Below are 15,142 nucleotides of genomic sequence, written 5' to 3'. Positions count from 1 at the left end.
AAAATCTATATCTACTTTAAAGTCAGTAGTTGGGCCACTGCTGTTTAAGTAGCTAATGAAAGGGGAGTTGGTTATAACGCTCTCCGGTTCTTTAAATTTCAGTTTGGTACCATTTATTGTGAAGTATTTTTTAAAAACAACAACTACAACATACTCTCTAAACAATACTGCCACTTTCCATTTTGCAATCTGTCACTTCTTAATTTCTGCATTTTTTAATCTTCCTCACTACATTTTAGTAGCAGAAACTGTGCAAACACGTAAGCAGTTATTTCGATAAAAAAGAAAAACTATGTATGTTGTACACAAATGTAATTGTATTTATGTCCCTTGCTATCTTCTGATGAACACATTAAGACTATGTTTACTTTTCTGATTTTTTTGTTTGTTCTCCAAGTTAACATACAAAACCTCCTTTGAAATCCGAAACGAAGCATCGGAACTTTCCTGCTTTGTACAGTGGCCTTTTGAGATGAAACTTCGCCCACTCATATATATGTTCTCCGCAACCCTGCAGAGTCATCTAATCACCATGATTTCAACTTGTTCTCTTCAGATTTCATGAAAACCTCAATCCCCGTGGGTGAAAAGCAAATGATTAATTCACAAAGCCATCCAGCTGGCTGTTAACCTAGAATTTGTGTCTCTTCATTTGTTCTCAGCTCATTTGCTATTCCTTACTTCCACAAAGTACAAAGCTTCCTGCTGCTGTGACAGGTGCAACATTAAACTCTGGTTTAAGATTTTACAAACTTGCCACTTAGGCTTCTGGGGGAAATGAGACTAGGAGGAAGAAACACAGAGAACACCAGGATGTCTCACCTGCTGCTTGTTGTTGGGTGTGTAGGGCAGCATGGTGGAAACATGGAACATGATTTCATAGTCCTTGTAGGTCGTATACAGAGAATGGGTTCCAGTGGAATCAGCTACAGCAAGAGAAAAGGTGACAGATACATGTTTATACATAGTGACATGACATTAAGAATAGGAAATAAGTGTGGAGATTTCTTGACCTACTAAACATAGAGCTTCCATATGATCCAGCAATTCCACTCCTAGGTATTTACCCAAAGGACACAGAAACATCAATTCCAAAGAGCACCTGCACCCCTATGTTTATAGCAGCACTATTTACAATAGCTAAGCTTTGGAAACAGCCCAAATGCCCAAAAATAGATGACTGGATCAAGAAGATGTGGTACATATACACCATGGAATATTACTCAGCATTCAAAAAAGATAAACACATGCAATTTGCAGCAACAAGGATGGCGCTGGAAGGGATCATGCTTAGCGAAATAAGCAAGAAAGAAAAAGAAAAATACCGGATGGTCTCACTCATAGCAGGAATCTAGAAAACTTAAATAAGGGACCAGGAAAAAGAATAACAATAAGAAAGAAAATATCAAAATCGACAAACAACTATAAACCAGAGACACTATGGCGGGTGGGAGGCAGGGAAAGGAGGGCTTGGGGTCAAAATAAGGGGGTTGTAATTGTATGGGGAATATAAAAAATAAAATTAAAAAAAAAAGAATAGGAAAAAAATTCTGTGACAAAATATGGTGACAGATAGTAACTGAACTATTTGTGGCAATCCTTTTGCATATACAACAAATACTGAATCGTTACCTAAAACTTGTATGTGAATGTTATCACAGTAAGACAAAAAATAGTTTAAGAGAAACCCTTAAAAAATTTCCTTAAAAGGAGATAGTGTCGTATCTGATCCCCTTTGGCAGTGTAGTGACATCTAGGGGGTACCTTCTTAGAGTATTATTTGCAAGTCATACAAAATGTGATTTCAACAGAAATCAATTATCTGGAAAAATAAAGTTACCAAAATTTTAAAATGATTTATGACATAAGATTTTTATAGCAGGATCTAGCAGTTGTTCTATTAAGTACTAGAATTTTGGGCCTCCCCGGTGGCGCAGCGGTTGAGCGCTGGGTTACGAAGCTGCCCGCGGCCTCTGCGGCGCCGGTTCGATCCCCGGCTGCTCCCCGGCTACCAGAGGAGGGTCCCACATGGCGCGCAGACCTCTCCTGCTGCCCGCTGCTCCCCTCAGCAGTGTACTTCGGTCCTTCTGCCTGCTCTGCTCCCCGCTCTGGCTCTGGTGAATTCTCTCACCCTCCCGCGCTTCTGACTGTACCCAGTGCATGTATAAACAAAACAAACAAACAAATAAATAAATAAAAAACATGCCTCTATTAAAAAAAAAAAAAAATTTAAAAAAAAAAAAAAAAAAAAAAAAAAAAAAAAAAAGTACTAGAATTTTGAAGTAGTGATGAACACAAACGATATAATTAAAAAATAAAATCTGTGCTTCCCAATAAAACCACAGGTAGAGTTTATATTACTGTGGTTTCTTGCCTAAATTCACAACATAAGGAAACACTAAAATTAAATCAGGGGGTCAGTGAAAAGAAATGTAAGCTATTTCCCATCCAAGTTTACAGACATCCTGTTCATACACATCAAGTTAAGTATCTTTTTTCCAATATTTTTGATTCGAGGAAGACAACTGTTTTTAACAAGCAAATGGACATTTCACAAGACGGTAACACTGAATAGCAATGGTATTACAGCAATGTCCAATAACTATTTTTTATAATAAATTTTATTTTTATATTCCCCCATACAATTGCAACCCCCTTATTTTGACCCCAAGACCTCCCCTCCCACCCCCTACCCCCCATAGAGTGTCTCTGGCTCATAGTTTCTGTTGATTTTGATTTTCACTTTCTTATAGTTATTCATTTTCCTGGTCCCTTATTTAAGTTTTCTAGATTCCTGCTATGAGTGAGACCATCCGGTATTTTTCTTTTTCTTTCTGGCTTATTTTGCTGAGCATGATCCCTTCCAGCGCCATCCATGTGGCTGCAAATTGCATGTGTTTATCTTTTTTGAATGCTGAGTAATATTCCATGGTATATATGTACCACATCTTCTTGATCCAGTCATCTATTTTTGTGCATTTGGGTTGTTTCCAAAGCTTAGCTATTGTAAATAGTGCTGCTATAAACATAGGGGTGCAGGTGCTCTTTGGAATGGATGTTTCTGTGTCCTTTGGGTAAATACCTAGGAGTGGAATTGCTGGATCATATGGAAGCTCTATGTTTAGTGGGTCCAGAAATCTCCACACAGCTCTCCATAGTGGTTGGACCAGTTTGCACTCCCACCAACAGTGCAGAAGAGTTCCTTTTTCTCCACACCCTCGCCAACATTTGTTCCAACAACTATTTTTTAACTTAAGTGTGCTCTCCTGTCACCATAGGGAAAAGAACAACCTCTATTCTCTTAATTATTAAAAAACCAATGTGCCCATAAATACCTAGAAACCAGAAATAGAATTATTAAATGTCCAACTGAAAAGGGATATATTTTGACTGGAGTTCCAGGCTACAAAGTGAACAGAAGTGCATTCATCCCAGGTAGACTCAAGCCTCCACCATCCATATCATTGAGGATAAAGCACTTACTGCATCACGGGGAAGGATGCTGTAAGACATCCTCTGGAACATACCAAGAGGCGCAAGCTCTCAAACTTTAGCATGCATAGTATCAGTTGGGGAGCTAGTTTAGAAGACAGATTCCCATGCCTTACCCCCAAATATTGTCCAGTGGATGTGGGGCTGGGCAGAGGAATCTATTTTTAAAAACTCTCCCAAATAATTCTAACACAGTCACTCCACTGCCCCCAGGCACTGCTCCAAGAATAGACCACAGTGGTGATTTGCAGACAGACTTGTAAAGATGTTCTAGAGTCCTGAGTTTCAACCTTGAGCTTCTTGGAGGATCTTAATTTTACAGTTGACATAAAATACAAAGGGCTAAGACCCAGAAAAACACAAAACAAAAACTAATTTTCAAAAATTCCAAAACATAAAACTCCCCAAGAAAAATATCTTCTAAATGTTATTGGGTACTACCCCAAAGAAGTACAAATTACTACAATCAAGTATTGAAATATTTCAGACAGGTCTTGAGTATGAAGAACTTTATTGTTAAGGACCCTTTCTATAAATATCTCTAGAACTGATTAGTACATTCTAAAACTTTAAAGTGAATGTGTCAGCTTTGACGTGTACTTACAAGTCAATTTTAAGCAAAATTAATGAACTAGAAAAAAAGAGACTGTCATCCAGTATTCATTTAGTACATTTTGCTTTATATGTCTGTCTAATTTTAAAAAGATTATTGCCAGAAAGGAAAAGTGATGTGGAAGACAATCCTAAAGATAATTTGTTTTTCAACTTCTAGTTCTTTCTCTTGATCCTTTGCATGCCTCATTTATAAAATACATGCTGCTTAACCAGCTCCCCACCACACCCCCACCGAGGACCTTTAAAATCCCAGAGTTTTGCTGATAATTTAAACAGTTTGGAAACAATTTCAAAATTCAGAGAGGAAACTAGGCCAAAACAATAAAATTTTCCTTCCTAAGAAGAAAAGAATTCCAAATTCCTGAAATTACTATATACATAATTGAATTGTTAAGCTTTACCAGAAAGAATGGGAGATGCATGTTTGCTAGATTCTAAAACATAAAACACCCAATGTTGTTATCTTGTTAGTGACCTTGAAACCCTGAAAGATTTAGTAGAGTGATAATCAGAAAAATGACAAAAATCCTTTTTACTATGGTTGAAGAAAATCCATATTGAAAATTTTCTAAAGGGAAAATATGCTTGAAAAAGAGGGATGAAAAGTAATTATGCTACTTCATATCTGTATGGAGCTTTAAAAGTTAAAAGGTAAATTCAGGCATCTATGCCTCAGTTGCCAATCACGTGATTTGCCTCCAAATCAGACTGCCAATGAATGGCACATGTCCATAGTAAGGTCAGCCCTCTACCAAAGTCACACAAAGTAAAATTTCTAATATTCAAACTAGAAGATAAGAAGACATTAAATAATTGAGGAATGATAAGAATATTGTACTCAGCTGTTCTGAAAAGGTGTAGATAAGACAGAATACCCTATCTTAGCCATTTCTATTGGAAGATGATGTGAACAGGTTACTAAGTTTGTAGAAGCACGTTCAGATATGGTACATGTCATAATCCTCTATGACTTCTCTTTTGTTTCAGTTCTTTTGCTTTTGGGTAGTCTGAAACTTGAATAATAAAGGTATGTATATGAGTCAGAATGAAGAAAAAGTGATGAGACATATGACCATTCCCTGCTCGCTGGGAGATATGCTTGAGTTAGGAAAAGCAAGATGAAGGAAAACAAGCCCAGGCAATTTGATATTTGGATATTTTCTAGTTTTAAATATTTATGAACACAGGGAGAAAATTAATTTCATTAACTAAATGCATGTAGACTGACAAAGTCAGTAGAAAGGGAAAAGCTCCAGCTCAGCTTACTAATGTCCTTACCACCAAGAAGACATCAAATGCAAGATCAAACTCAGGCCGGCTGTGGGCCTAAATGCCATGAGAGTTGGGAGCTACAGGGGACCCTCCATTTAAGACCCCCAGATCTGCCATCTACTCAGCCTTGCTCAAGGTCTGGGGATACAGAAGTCACCCCTCGGAAGCTCAGCAGGGGCACGTATTGCCACATACAGGAGAGGAGGCACATTTTGCCCGTGCCACACTGTTTCATTCACAAATGAAGCATATGGGGGAGTCAAGGAGTCTGTCTGCTTCTTGAATCGATCATATTTACAATATTGCTTCAAAGTGCCTTTAGTCATGGTGAGGACATGAGTTACTTTACTTCAATGAGGATGGGAGCAAGGAGGACGCTGCTTGACAGACAAATCCACACTCGTCAGTTCAAGGGATGCCTGAGCATGCACTTATTTGTACCTGGGACTCAACTTGGTAACATGCCGTTAGAAAAGGATGAGAGAGGTGTGTGGCTGCTACTTAGAAACCAGTCACCACTATTTTCTACGTACTGCTCACTTTGCCAGATACCTGCAATTACCTGGATTTCCAGTTTAGAAGGAGGAAGGTCTAAATCTGAATGCTTACAGCATCGTTTGCTAAGTGATCACAGCAAATCACTCACTTCTCTGCCCCTTGATAGTCTCACTGTTGTGAGGACCATGAACATTAATATACGAAACCTATTTAAATGAGGGTGGGAAGCTCAAAAGAGAGCATCACGTATGCATGAATCACCAAAGGAAAGGACCCAGGACCAGGGGAGTGCTGCTATACCCCGTCCTGCAGAACTGCAGAAGATCCTCCAGAGACTATGGTGGGGCTGCCCTTGGGGCTGCAAAGGAGCACCTGGGTTTCATCATAAACACACTCTCTAACCTGCCCTTTTTCCTATTGTTCGTTTCCTAGTAAACCCATTTGTTGTTGGAATAAATGATTGCTTTTCTTTGAGGCCAAAAGGATTAAGCGAACTAATACATATATGAAAGCACTAGCTCACAGAAAATGCTCAAAGATGTGTTGACTAGAAGTTAGAATTTTGTACAGCTGAGGTATGAAGTGTAGTTTCCTTAAATAGGGCTGTTTATATATTTTAATTTCTTTGCCAACTGAAGTCAGGAACACTCTACGGAAAAAACTTATACTGTAGCAGTTCAAAAGTGAAGGCGATTAAGAAAGAATCTTTCCTTCATTCATCACTCTCTAGATCTCCAAATAGGCGTTTGCATGTGCAAAGCATTTAAACAATGCTGGTTTTATTCCCTTCCTTATCAATGTTTAAATAGTCCAAATAGAGAAGGATTTATTTTCTTTATGAGATGTCTTATATATCCTCTAAAATTCCACTCTCAATGGTCTTTAGAACTCTGCTGAAAAATGGAGGAAGCAACAAAAATCTGCTAATATTGCAGCAAATTAATGAACACAAGACTCTGAAGGAATGCCTTACAAGGGGCTTCAAGTCTCCTCTGTGCTGACTCAACAAATAAGCTTCAGTGAGGAAGCAATTTCCCAGATAACAATCGACATGTACAGCTTAACCTGAGGGTGGTCTCCAGCTTACAAGTAAACCGCTTGATGGGTAGTTTATTTTTGTATTTATTGTAGTGTGAGGGGATGGTAATTATCTGGATGTTATATCATCCAAATGAGAAAAAAGGAGGAAAAAAATCCACAATTGAAAATTATTTCACTGCAAAACTGCTCCAATTCCTGACACATTTGTAGTTTGTTTGCCAGAAGTCCTATTTCTGAGATTGGAAAACGGACTTTGTATAGAAAATTAGGAAAAAGAAGAAATGGATTAGTAGTTTCAGCAAGCCTTCCTTTCCTAAGTCTTTCCTTCCTTTACCAAAGTACTAAAGCCTGAATATATAATTATAATACACGGTAAGTAGAGCTGTCTCGAGAGATGGCTTGGGTTATTTTTTAGACTGAAGGTTTGACAAGGTAAGACATGGCCAGAGGGAAGCCAAATCATACTGGAGTTGAAAAAGCCCAAGGTGGAGGATATTTTCTGGGCTAAGTACCAAAGAGGAAGAAACTCCACAATAAAAGGGGTCCTAAAATCTGCAGAGGTCCTCTTGGGTCTCTGGCTGAATATTAAACTGTGCTTTTAGAAAAAAGATTCTAAAAGCCAGGCAAGGAGAAACTATTCGAGAAAGAGCAACCATCAGAGAATTTTAAGCAAACAATCTCACAGTTCACACAGGGCTGGAAGACACTCAAGTTCTGATTAGAACATGGGACAGATACCACACACTGAATATGTAGGAAGGTATTCAGGCCAGGAGAAGTCATGTATTTCCGTAGGGCTAGATTAGTCAGAGAACAAAGGCTACCCTAGGGTGCTTTATAAGAACAAGATTTATACATTCAAACTGTTTTTGCAAGCAACTTAAATGCCCACCAAAACAAAATAGCACTCTTTTGAAAAGATGACAAAATCTACTCAACAATGAAATAGTCACAATGTCCAGCATCCAAGCGAAATATCCAGATACATGTAATTCTAAATTAGTATAAATTCTATTAAAAGGAAACCCCAAATGAAAGGTTCATGGGATTAACATATAAAGCCTTTAAATCAGCGATTATGTTAAATGATTTAAAGAACAACATGAACGTGATAAAACAACAGAAACTGTAAGAAAATCAATACAACTCCAGGCCTGAAAATTACAATAACCAAAATCAAAATTTTATTAGACTAATAGAAGAATAAGATACTGTGGGAGAAAAACACAATGAAACTTGAAGACATATTAATATGTATTATGCAAGTGGAATCATAAAGAAACGTTAAAAAATAGTCCCAATGGGTAATCCACTGCTTAATGACCTAACATGTGAAACTGGAGATAAACAGCAACAGCGGGAGGGGCAGAAAAAGATACTGACAAGTAATATTTAAATTTGATAAAAACAACATTTTACATACAGATCCTATCACATCTAGAAGGAATGATTCTTGAGGAACACTTGGTCTGGAAAGCACTTCCTCTTTTTAAAGATTATAATGAAACAGAGTTTCCTGACATAAGATAAAGTCAGAAAACGTGGTGTGATGATCCAGCAGCACACTGGCCATCTATCAACTCTTGGTGTTTCAGAGCCAGGAAGAGGTTACCAGGGTGTCAAAGACTGCTTGTTCCCTTTTTCTGTGGTCTGTTTCTGTTTAATACTCATTTAAATGATGAGGCTAATAGTCTTGACTTTTGACCCTGTTAGTTTGGAGTAAGAGAAATAAATGTGCATTCTGCCTTTGGCAGTGCTGTAGAATGGAAATGCTTCCCTATTTTTTGTTTACTTTAGGAAAATTGAAATGGTGAATGCTTCTTCTCAGGACCTATGTCTTGAAAGGTTACAAGTGCCTTAAAAGAGAGTAGTCCATTGGAAAGGACTCCTTCCCTACTGAAGGTATTACATAATTGTAAAACTGTGCAATGAAGAGCTCAGCCCCTTCTCACGCTTAGAGTTCCTGGGATATTGGAGCCTTGCCTTATCAGCTGCCACACTGCATAAGCTCAGTTCTGCTACACATTTCTCACATCATCAAGAGGTGGCTGGGAACGTGTAAATACATAAACAAGATGTAGCTTACCAACTCCTTTTCTGAATACTGATTTATAAAATCAGGGTGCTTATTACATTCTCTTCCCAGGCCATTTAGACAGTACTTTGTGGTCATCAAAATTTATACAACACAACAAATTGGGACACCATGAATGAACTATATAGGGTAAATATCAGAATGGATAAAAAGAGTTTAGGGGCATACTGATGTTTAACATTTCATGCAGTTGCTTGCAAAGTACAGAACGTTAAAATCATATTTAAGAGTCTAGGCTATTTATGGGTTTTAATAGTCTCTCTTCCATGTCGTTTCCAAGTTGGCAACAGCAAAACCATGGCAACAGGAAATTCTTCCCTGCAGTGGAGTTTATGAATGCTTTTCTGTTTTCATGACTCAACTCCTTATTTAATTTCCTGTACAGAAAATCAGAGAGATTGCTATAGACTGCAATATAGAAGTGCTAATCCAAAGACCCTCTCAAAGAAAAACGGGTCATAGTTATCTATGGATGAATTTTTGTGATAAAATTTAAAATTGCCTCGACACAGACACATGGCAGAAGTTAACATACTCTACCCACAATAGATACCTGAGAACTTAACTGTCTTTTTAGTGATTTGGGGAATGGAAAACACAATGATCTATGTTCATGAGCCACAGCTCCACAGATTACTTCATTACTGTTCTTCTAATCAACACATTCTATTAGCCAAACTAACCCCAAGGCTAAGACCTACTTTGTTAGAGATTAGACTATGGATAATAATAATAGAAAATTTAAAAAATCTCCTAAATTGAAAGAATACACAAGTGAATAAGAATACAGGGCTTCCCTGGTGGCATTAGGGGTTAAGATGCAACCTATAAGGCTGTCCACAGTCTCTGCAATACGAGTTTGATCTCTGGCTGGCCAGGGAGCAACCCACATGGCGCAGCTCCTGCCTCACCCACTGTTCCCCTCAGCAGTGTACTTCAGTCAATCTGCCTGTTCTGCTCCCCACTTTGACTCTGGTGAATAGTCTCACCCCCCACACTTCTGGCCTATACCCCAGCTCTTGTATGCATAAATAAATAAATCTTAAAAAAAAAAAAAAGAATACACGTAAAGACTGAATATATAGATAAGCATGAGAATTATGAAGTTAATTAAAAAATGCAAAATTCTAGGGCTTAAAATCAGAGGGCTACCAGTCTCTAGGGTTTTTAATCATTGTAATATTCAGTTAAATATAGTGAAATTTATGCAACACTATTCAGGAGCAATTCTATATGACCTGCATCCATTGCTCTACTTCATGCACATTGCTGCAAACTATTTTTTTTCCCCCAACAGTTCAATCTTAACTACTTTGATTATGATCTTCTATTATTTTTGGGGCACATCCTCCCTCTCTGGCTTCCTCTCCTCCATCACCAGCAGTTTTCTACAATAAATGGCAATGCTGTTTTATGGGCAATTTAGCAGATGAACAGCAACACAGCAGGAGGAAAATAAGCCTAGTAGGAGGGTATAAGTGTTTCTTACTTTTGGTGTCAAGCTGTGCACGATACTTCTCGAACCCTTTGAGCCGAACACGTTCTCCCAACAGCTGAAGGAATTCCTCAAAGGCAGGGCCGGCTGATTCATTGTTGTACATCTCCTCTTCTGTGCTCTGTCCAGCTTTGCAGTACATGATGCCCACTTTCTGCTGATAATTCAGCTGCAAAGACAGACAACATGATGCACTTAAATACAAGCAGATCCACTCTGCACCACCTAAATGCTAGTAAAGTCCTAAAGAGAACATGCCCATCAAAGAGGTAGTACCTCTGTCTTCCTTGAAATCCTTTTAATTCTTCTGTCTCTGTGGTAAAAAATGCGATAAAATAAGAATTTATAATTATAATCTTCATGGATTAAGAGAATAGGTTAGAAAAATAATTAAAGTTTCCTATATACCAAGAAAATGCATCATTAGGACATATGTTAATATTTCACAGAATTTCTGGTAATAGATTAAAAAGTGCAAAACAAGACTAGGGAAAACAGCCTGGTGCAAGGGGTGGTGCAAGGGGTTAAGAAGCAACCTATGATGCTGTCTGCAGCTGCTGCAGCATGAAGAGCTACCCACATGGCACAGCAGACCTCTCCTGTCTCGCCCACTGCTCCCCTCAGCAGTGTATTTCAGTCGGTCTGCCTGTTCTATGTCTCTAGTGAATCCTCTCACGGCCCCCTCCACACCTCTGGCCTGCACCCCAGTTCTTGTATGCATAAATAAATAAATCTTTAAAAAAAAAGGGGGAGCCTTTATGAATTTAAAAGCAGAGGTCTACTTAACGAAAATCACTTTAAAATAAATCACTTGGCACTAAAGAGCCTATTCATATCCTTGTAAAGTTAAAAGACTGATCTCTCCATGCCATTTCCCAACATATTAAATGACACACCTTGGTTATCCCATCAATATCATCAACATTGTACTTTTCAAACATTTTCCTAAATGAAGAGTCCCCAGTTAGAAACTTTAAAAGGGGCTTCATAATAGGAAACCAGCTAGTGACAATATTCCTTTAGATACCATTAAAAATGAAGTATTCTAGACATTTAAATATGATATAACATTAATCTGAAACAGTTATGGGCCTCCCCAGTGGCGCAAGGGGATAAGCACAGCACTATGAAGCTATCTGCAGGCTCCGCAGCATGAGTTCGATCCCCGGCCAGCCAGGGAGCAACCCACATGGTGCAGCAGACCTCTCTGTCTCCTCGCCGGCTGCTCCCCTCAGCAGTGTATTTCAGTCAGTCTGCCTGTTTTGTTCCCCCTCTGTCTCTGGTAAATCCTCTCACCCTCCACATCTCTGGCCTGTACCCCAGCTCTTGTATGCATAAATAAATAAATCTTTAAAAACCAAAAACAGTTTTTCACACTGGGAAGTCATTCACTAGTCATTCTGTAAACATATTAAGGTGCTATTAGTCATAATAAGAAGTGAGTTTTCAACATAAAAATTGAGACTTTTAATTCTCCTATGAAATCAGGACAACCCAGGGGACTTGGGCCTATTTCAAGATTAGCATTGTGACAGCACATCTGTAAATTTTTATCTAATAGTAGGGGGAAAGGAAAAGGCAAAATTCTGATACATGTGCACCAATCACAATTGTTAGTGTTGAGCATATATTATTTATTCTCCCAACAGTCTCAAAGCAAATATACCCAGATAAACCAAGAGAAGGTCAGGGAATGGAAAAGTAGCCCAGAAGGGAGAGATCAGACTCTCAGTGCCGTGACTTGGTTCTATTAAAAATGACCAGGCCTCTCAATAGGGCTGGCCTTGCTCTATGCCTGCCACTGCAGCATCTGTCCACACCCTCTGATTTGCAAGTCTGATCTTGAAAGGTAAAAACCAAATTTAAGAACACATTTGGCTGATGTTAATACTTTTGATTTATTCCCCTCTGTGTAAATATTCCCGGTTTTCCCTGTGGAAATATTAATGTGCTTTATTGTGGGGTGCTGCCGCACCTTTCTTAAATCTGGAAATTTGAACCTCATTAAATCTGAATTCTAGGGTCTCCCTAGTGGCACAAGAGGTTAATAAGTCTCAGCACTATGAAGCTATCCACAGCCACTGCAGCATGAGTTATATCTGATCCGGCCAGGGAGCCTCCCACATGGTACAGCAGACCTCTCCTGTCTCGCCTGCTGCTCCCCTCAGCAGTGTATTTCAGTAGATCTGCTTGTTCTGCTCCCCATTCTGTCTCTGGTGATTCCTCTCACCCCCACACCCCGCATCTCTGGCCTACACTCCAGCTCTCGTATGCATAAATAAATAAAATAAATCTTTTTAAAAAATCTGAATTCTGGGCCTCCCTCGTGACGCAGTGGTTGAGCGCTGGGCTGCGAAGCTGCCTGCAGCCTCTGCGGGGCCGGTTTGATCCCCGGCCACCAGTGAGGGTCCCACATGGCGCGCAGACCTCTCCTACTGCGTCCGCTGCTCCCCTCAGCAGTGTATTTTGTCAGTCTGCCTGTTCTGCTCCCCACTCTGGCTCTTATGAATTCTCTCACCCTCTCACGCTTCTGACTGTACCCAGTGCTTGTATAAATAAATAAATCTTTAAAAAAAAATCTGGGGCCTCCCCGGTGGCGCAGCGGTTGAGCGCTGGGTTGCGAAGCTGCCGGTGACCTCTGCGGCGCCGGTTCGATTCCCGGCTGCTCCCCGGCCACCAGAGGAGGGTCCCACATGGTGCGCAGACCTCTCCTGCCGCCCACTGCTCCCCTCAGCAGTGTACTTCGGTCTTTCTGCCTGCTCTGCTCCCCGCTCTGGCTCTGGTGAATTCTCTCACCCTCCCGCGCTTCTGACTGTACCCAGTGCATGTATAAACAAAACAAACAAACAAACAAACAAACAATAAAACATGCCTCTATTAAAAAAAAAAAATTTGAATTCTAATACAGGCCCAGCCCCTACTGTTGTATATGAGGGACTGTGAACCTGAATTACTCTTTTCAACTTTCCAAACCAAGTGATTCAGAATAGAGATAACACAGAAAGCATTACCAGGAACTCTTCCTGGTTTCTAACCCAACTCCTCCACAGCACATGATCTACTTGACAAGGAAGCTCAACAGCCTTTCATGACCCATGGACTTGAGAGCATCATAGCATCCCTGGAACTGCACAGACTTGAATCGACCTTACTCTGCCTCCCTCAGTGAGTGGAAGGTAAAGTTCCAAGTCTGATATAACTGGATACACTGCTATTAGAATATCTTTTAAACAGCATACAACACTACTGCTTCTTTATTTTAATTATTAACAGAAACACACATAGGAAAAACAAATCAAATGTGGATTCCACTGACATTTCACCCCTTTCCCAGCTGGTCTTTCTTCAAATGTCTGAATGTGGTTAATGCCTGGAGAAGAATTCCCCACAGGCAGAGATTTCATCTTGGCTTTAGAAGTGAGCTGAGTACCCCTATTAGGTCTCAACAAGTGAAAACACAGTAGTAGGTGCTATGTCTATTATAAAAGAAGTCCATAATACATTCAGGTCCTTCCTCTCTCTCTGTAGGGAGAGCTATCAGAGACATGAGCAATCTGGAAAGAGGAAGGGGCTTCGAGTTGCTGGTTGGCTCTGTGCCTCCATATCAGCCTTCTCTTGCAAGGCTATAAAACAAAAGTCACCCTGTTCAACAGAAAGCATCAGTGACACTAGATCTGTGATGGCTTTTTAAAACTTCTTAAAGGTCTGAGGTTTCATTGCACAGCTTTTAAAAGGATTCATTCGTATATATACATATATATCCACACACACACACACACACACACACACACTCATATATATGTATGTATGTATATATGTGAGTTTTCTGTGAGAAGTAAGGAAACTTCTCCCAAACCGCTGGAGATGCAGAAGCCAGGGACAGACAATGTAGTGCCTTCTTTTGACTGATTTCTCCGATTCTAGCGAACTCAACCTGCAGACAGAACACACTGGCTTCTGTTGGTTGTGAAAGGAAGTCCCTTTGATAAGAGGATTAGGAAACTTCTTAGAAAGATTTCCTCTGATTTGGAATTCTGCCAGATGTCTCTGCTCTGTCCTCTAAGGTGACACTATATCTGACTGTATGCTTAGTTTCCACTGTAATTAAATCAAGGTAGGTGGCACTCTCTGCACTCAAGTGCCTAGAATCCTTAGTTAGCAACCATGTATGCTGCCAAATATGAGAAGTTGTCGAGGAGTTATGTAAATGTATAAGGAAAATTTCATAAGAAAGAGCAAATGTAAATAGAGCTAGATATATGGTTTGCAGGCTTTGAATTACCATGAGGTGATATAAAACAGCATTTTCTTTTAGACATGAAAATGCATCTGTATGGTTTTATGTATATAAATATATAATGCTCAAGAGTGATGGTGACACAGACTGACACAGAAGTCATGTTGGGGACAGGTTGGGTGATCGAAGGTTTTGAACTATCATTTCACAGTAATACTGTGCCATTCCATGCTCGCAGACCACTGTTCATATGGAGCACTGACAGGAGGTACTGAACACTCCACCCATGTTTGAATTATAACATGGGATGATGGTCAGTCCAACCGGACAAAGGTTGTATTTGAAAGGAAGGTCTTGAATCTCCACAAAACAAAGTAGCTTTCAAAACTACTGATGT

At 39.6% G+C, this 15,142-nt stretch overlaps 1 protein-coding gene across 8 annotated transcripts in view; it reads right to left on the bottom strand.

The window, feature by feature from the left end:
• SIPA1L1 (signal induced proliferation associated 1 like 1) overlaps nucleotides 1-15,142 on the bottom strand; it is a gene marked incomplete at its 5' end in the record, with an annotated part of 130,417 nt that overhangs the window by 74,774 nt on the left and 40,501 nt on the right. For all 8 annotated transcript variants that reach the window (XM_084241188.1, XM_084241189.1, XM_084241191.1 and 5 more), the window contains 2 exons: nucleotides 823-926; nucleotides 10,503-10,677. In XM_084241188.1, the coding sequence (XP_084097314.1) occupies nucleotides 823-926; nucleotides 10,503-10,677 (279 nt within the window). The remainder of the gene's footprint in view (nucleotides 1-822; nucleotides 927-10,502; nucleotides 10,678-15,142) is intronic.

Source organism: Talpa europaea (assembly GCF_964194135.1).
Source record: "Talpa europaea genome assembly, chromosome: 8".
Classification (NCBI taxonomy): domain Eukaryota; kingdom Metazoa; phylum Chordata; class Mammalia; order Eulipotyphla; family Talpidae; genus Talpa; species Talpa europaea.
The sequence above is the reverse complement of the archived record's forward strand: the minus strand, read 5'-3'. Positions and strand labels throughout refer to the sequence as shown.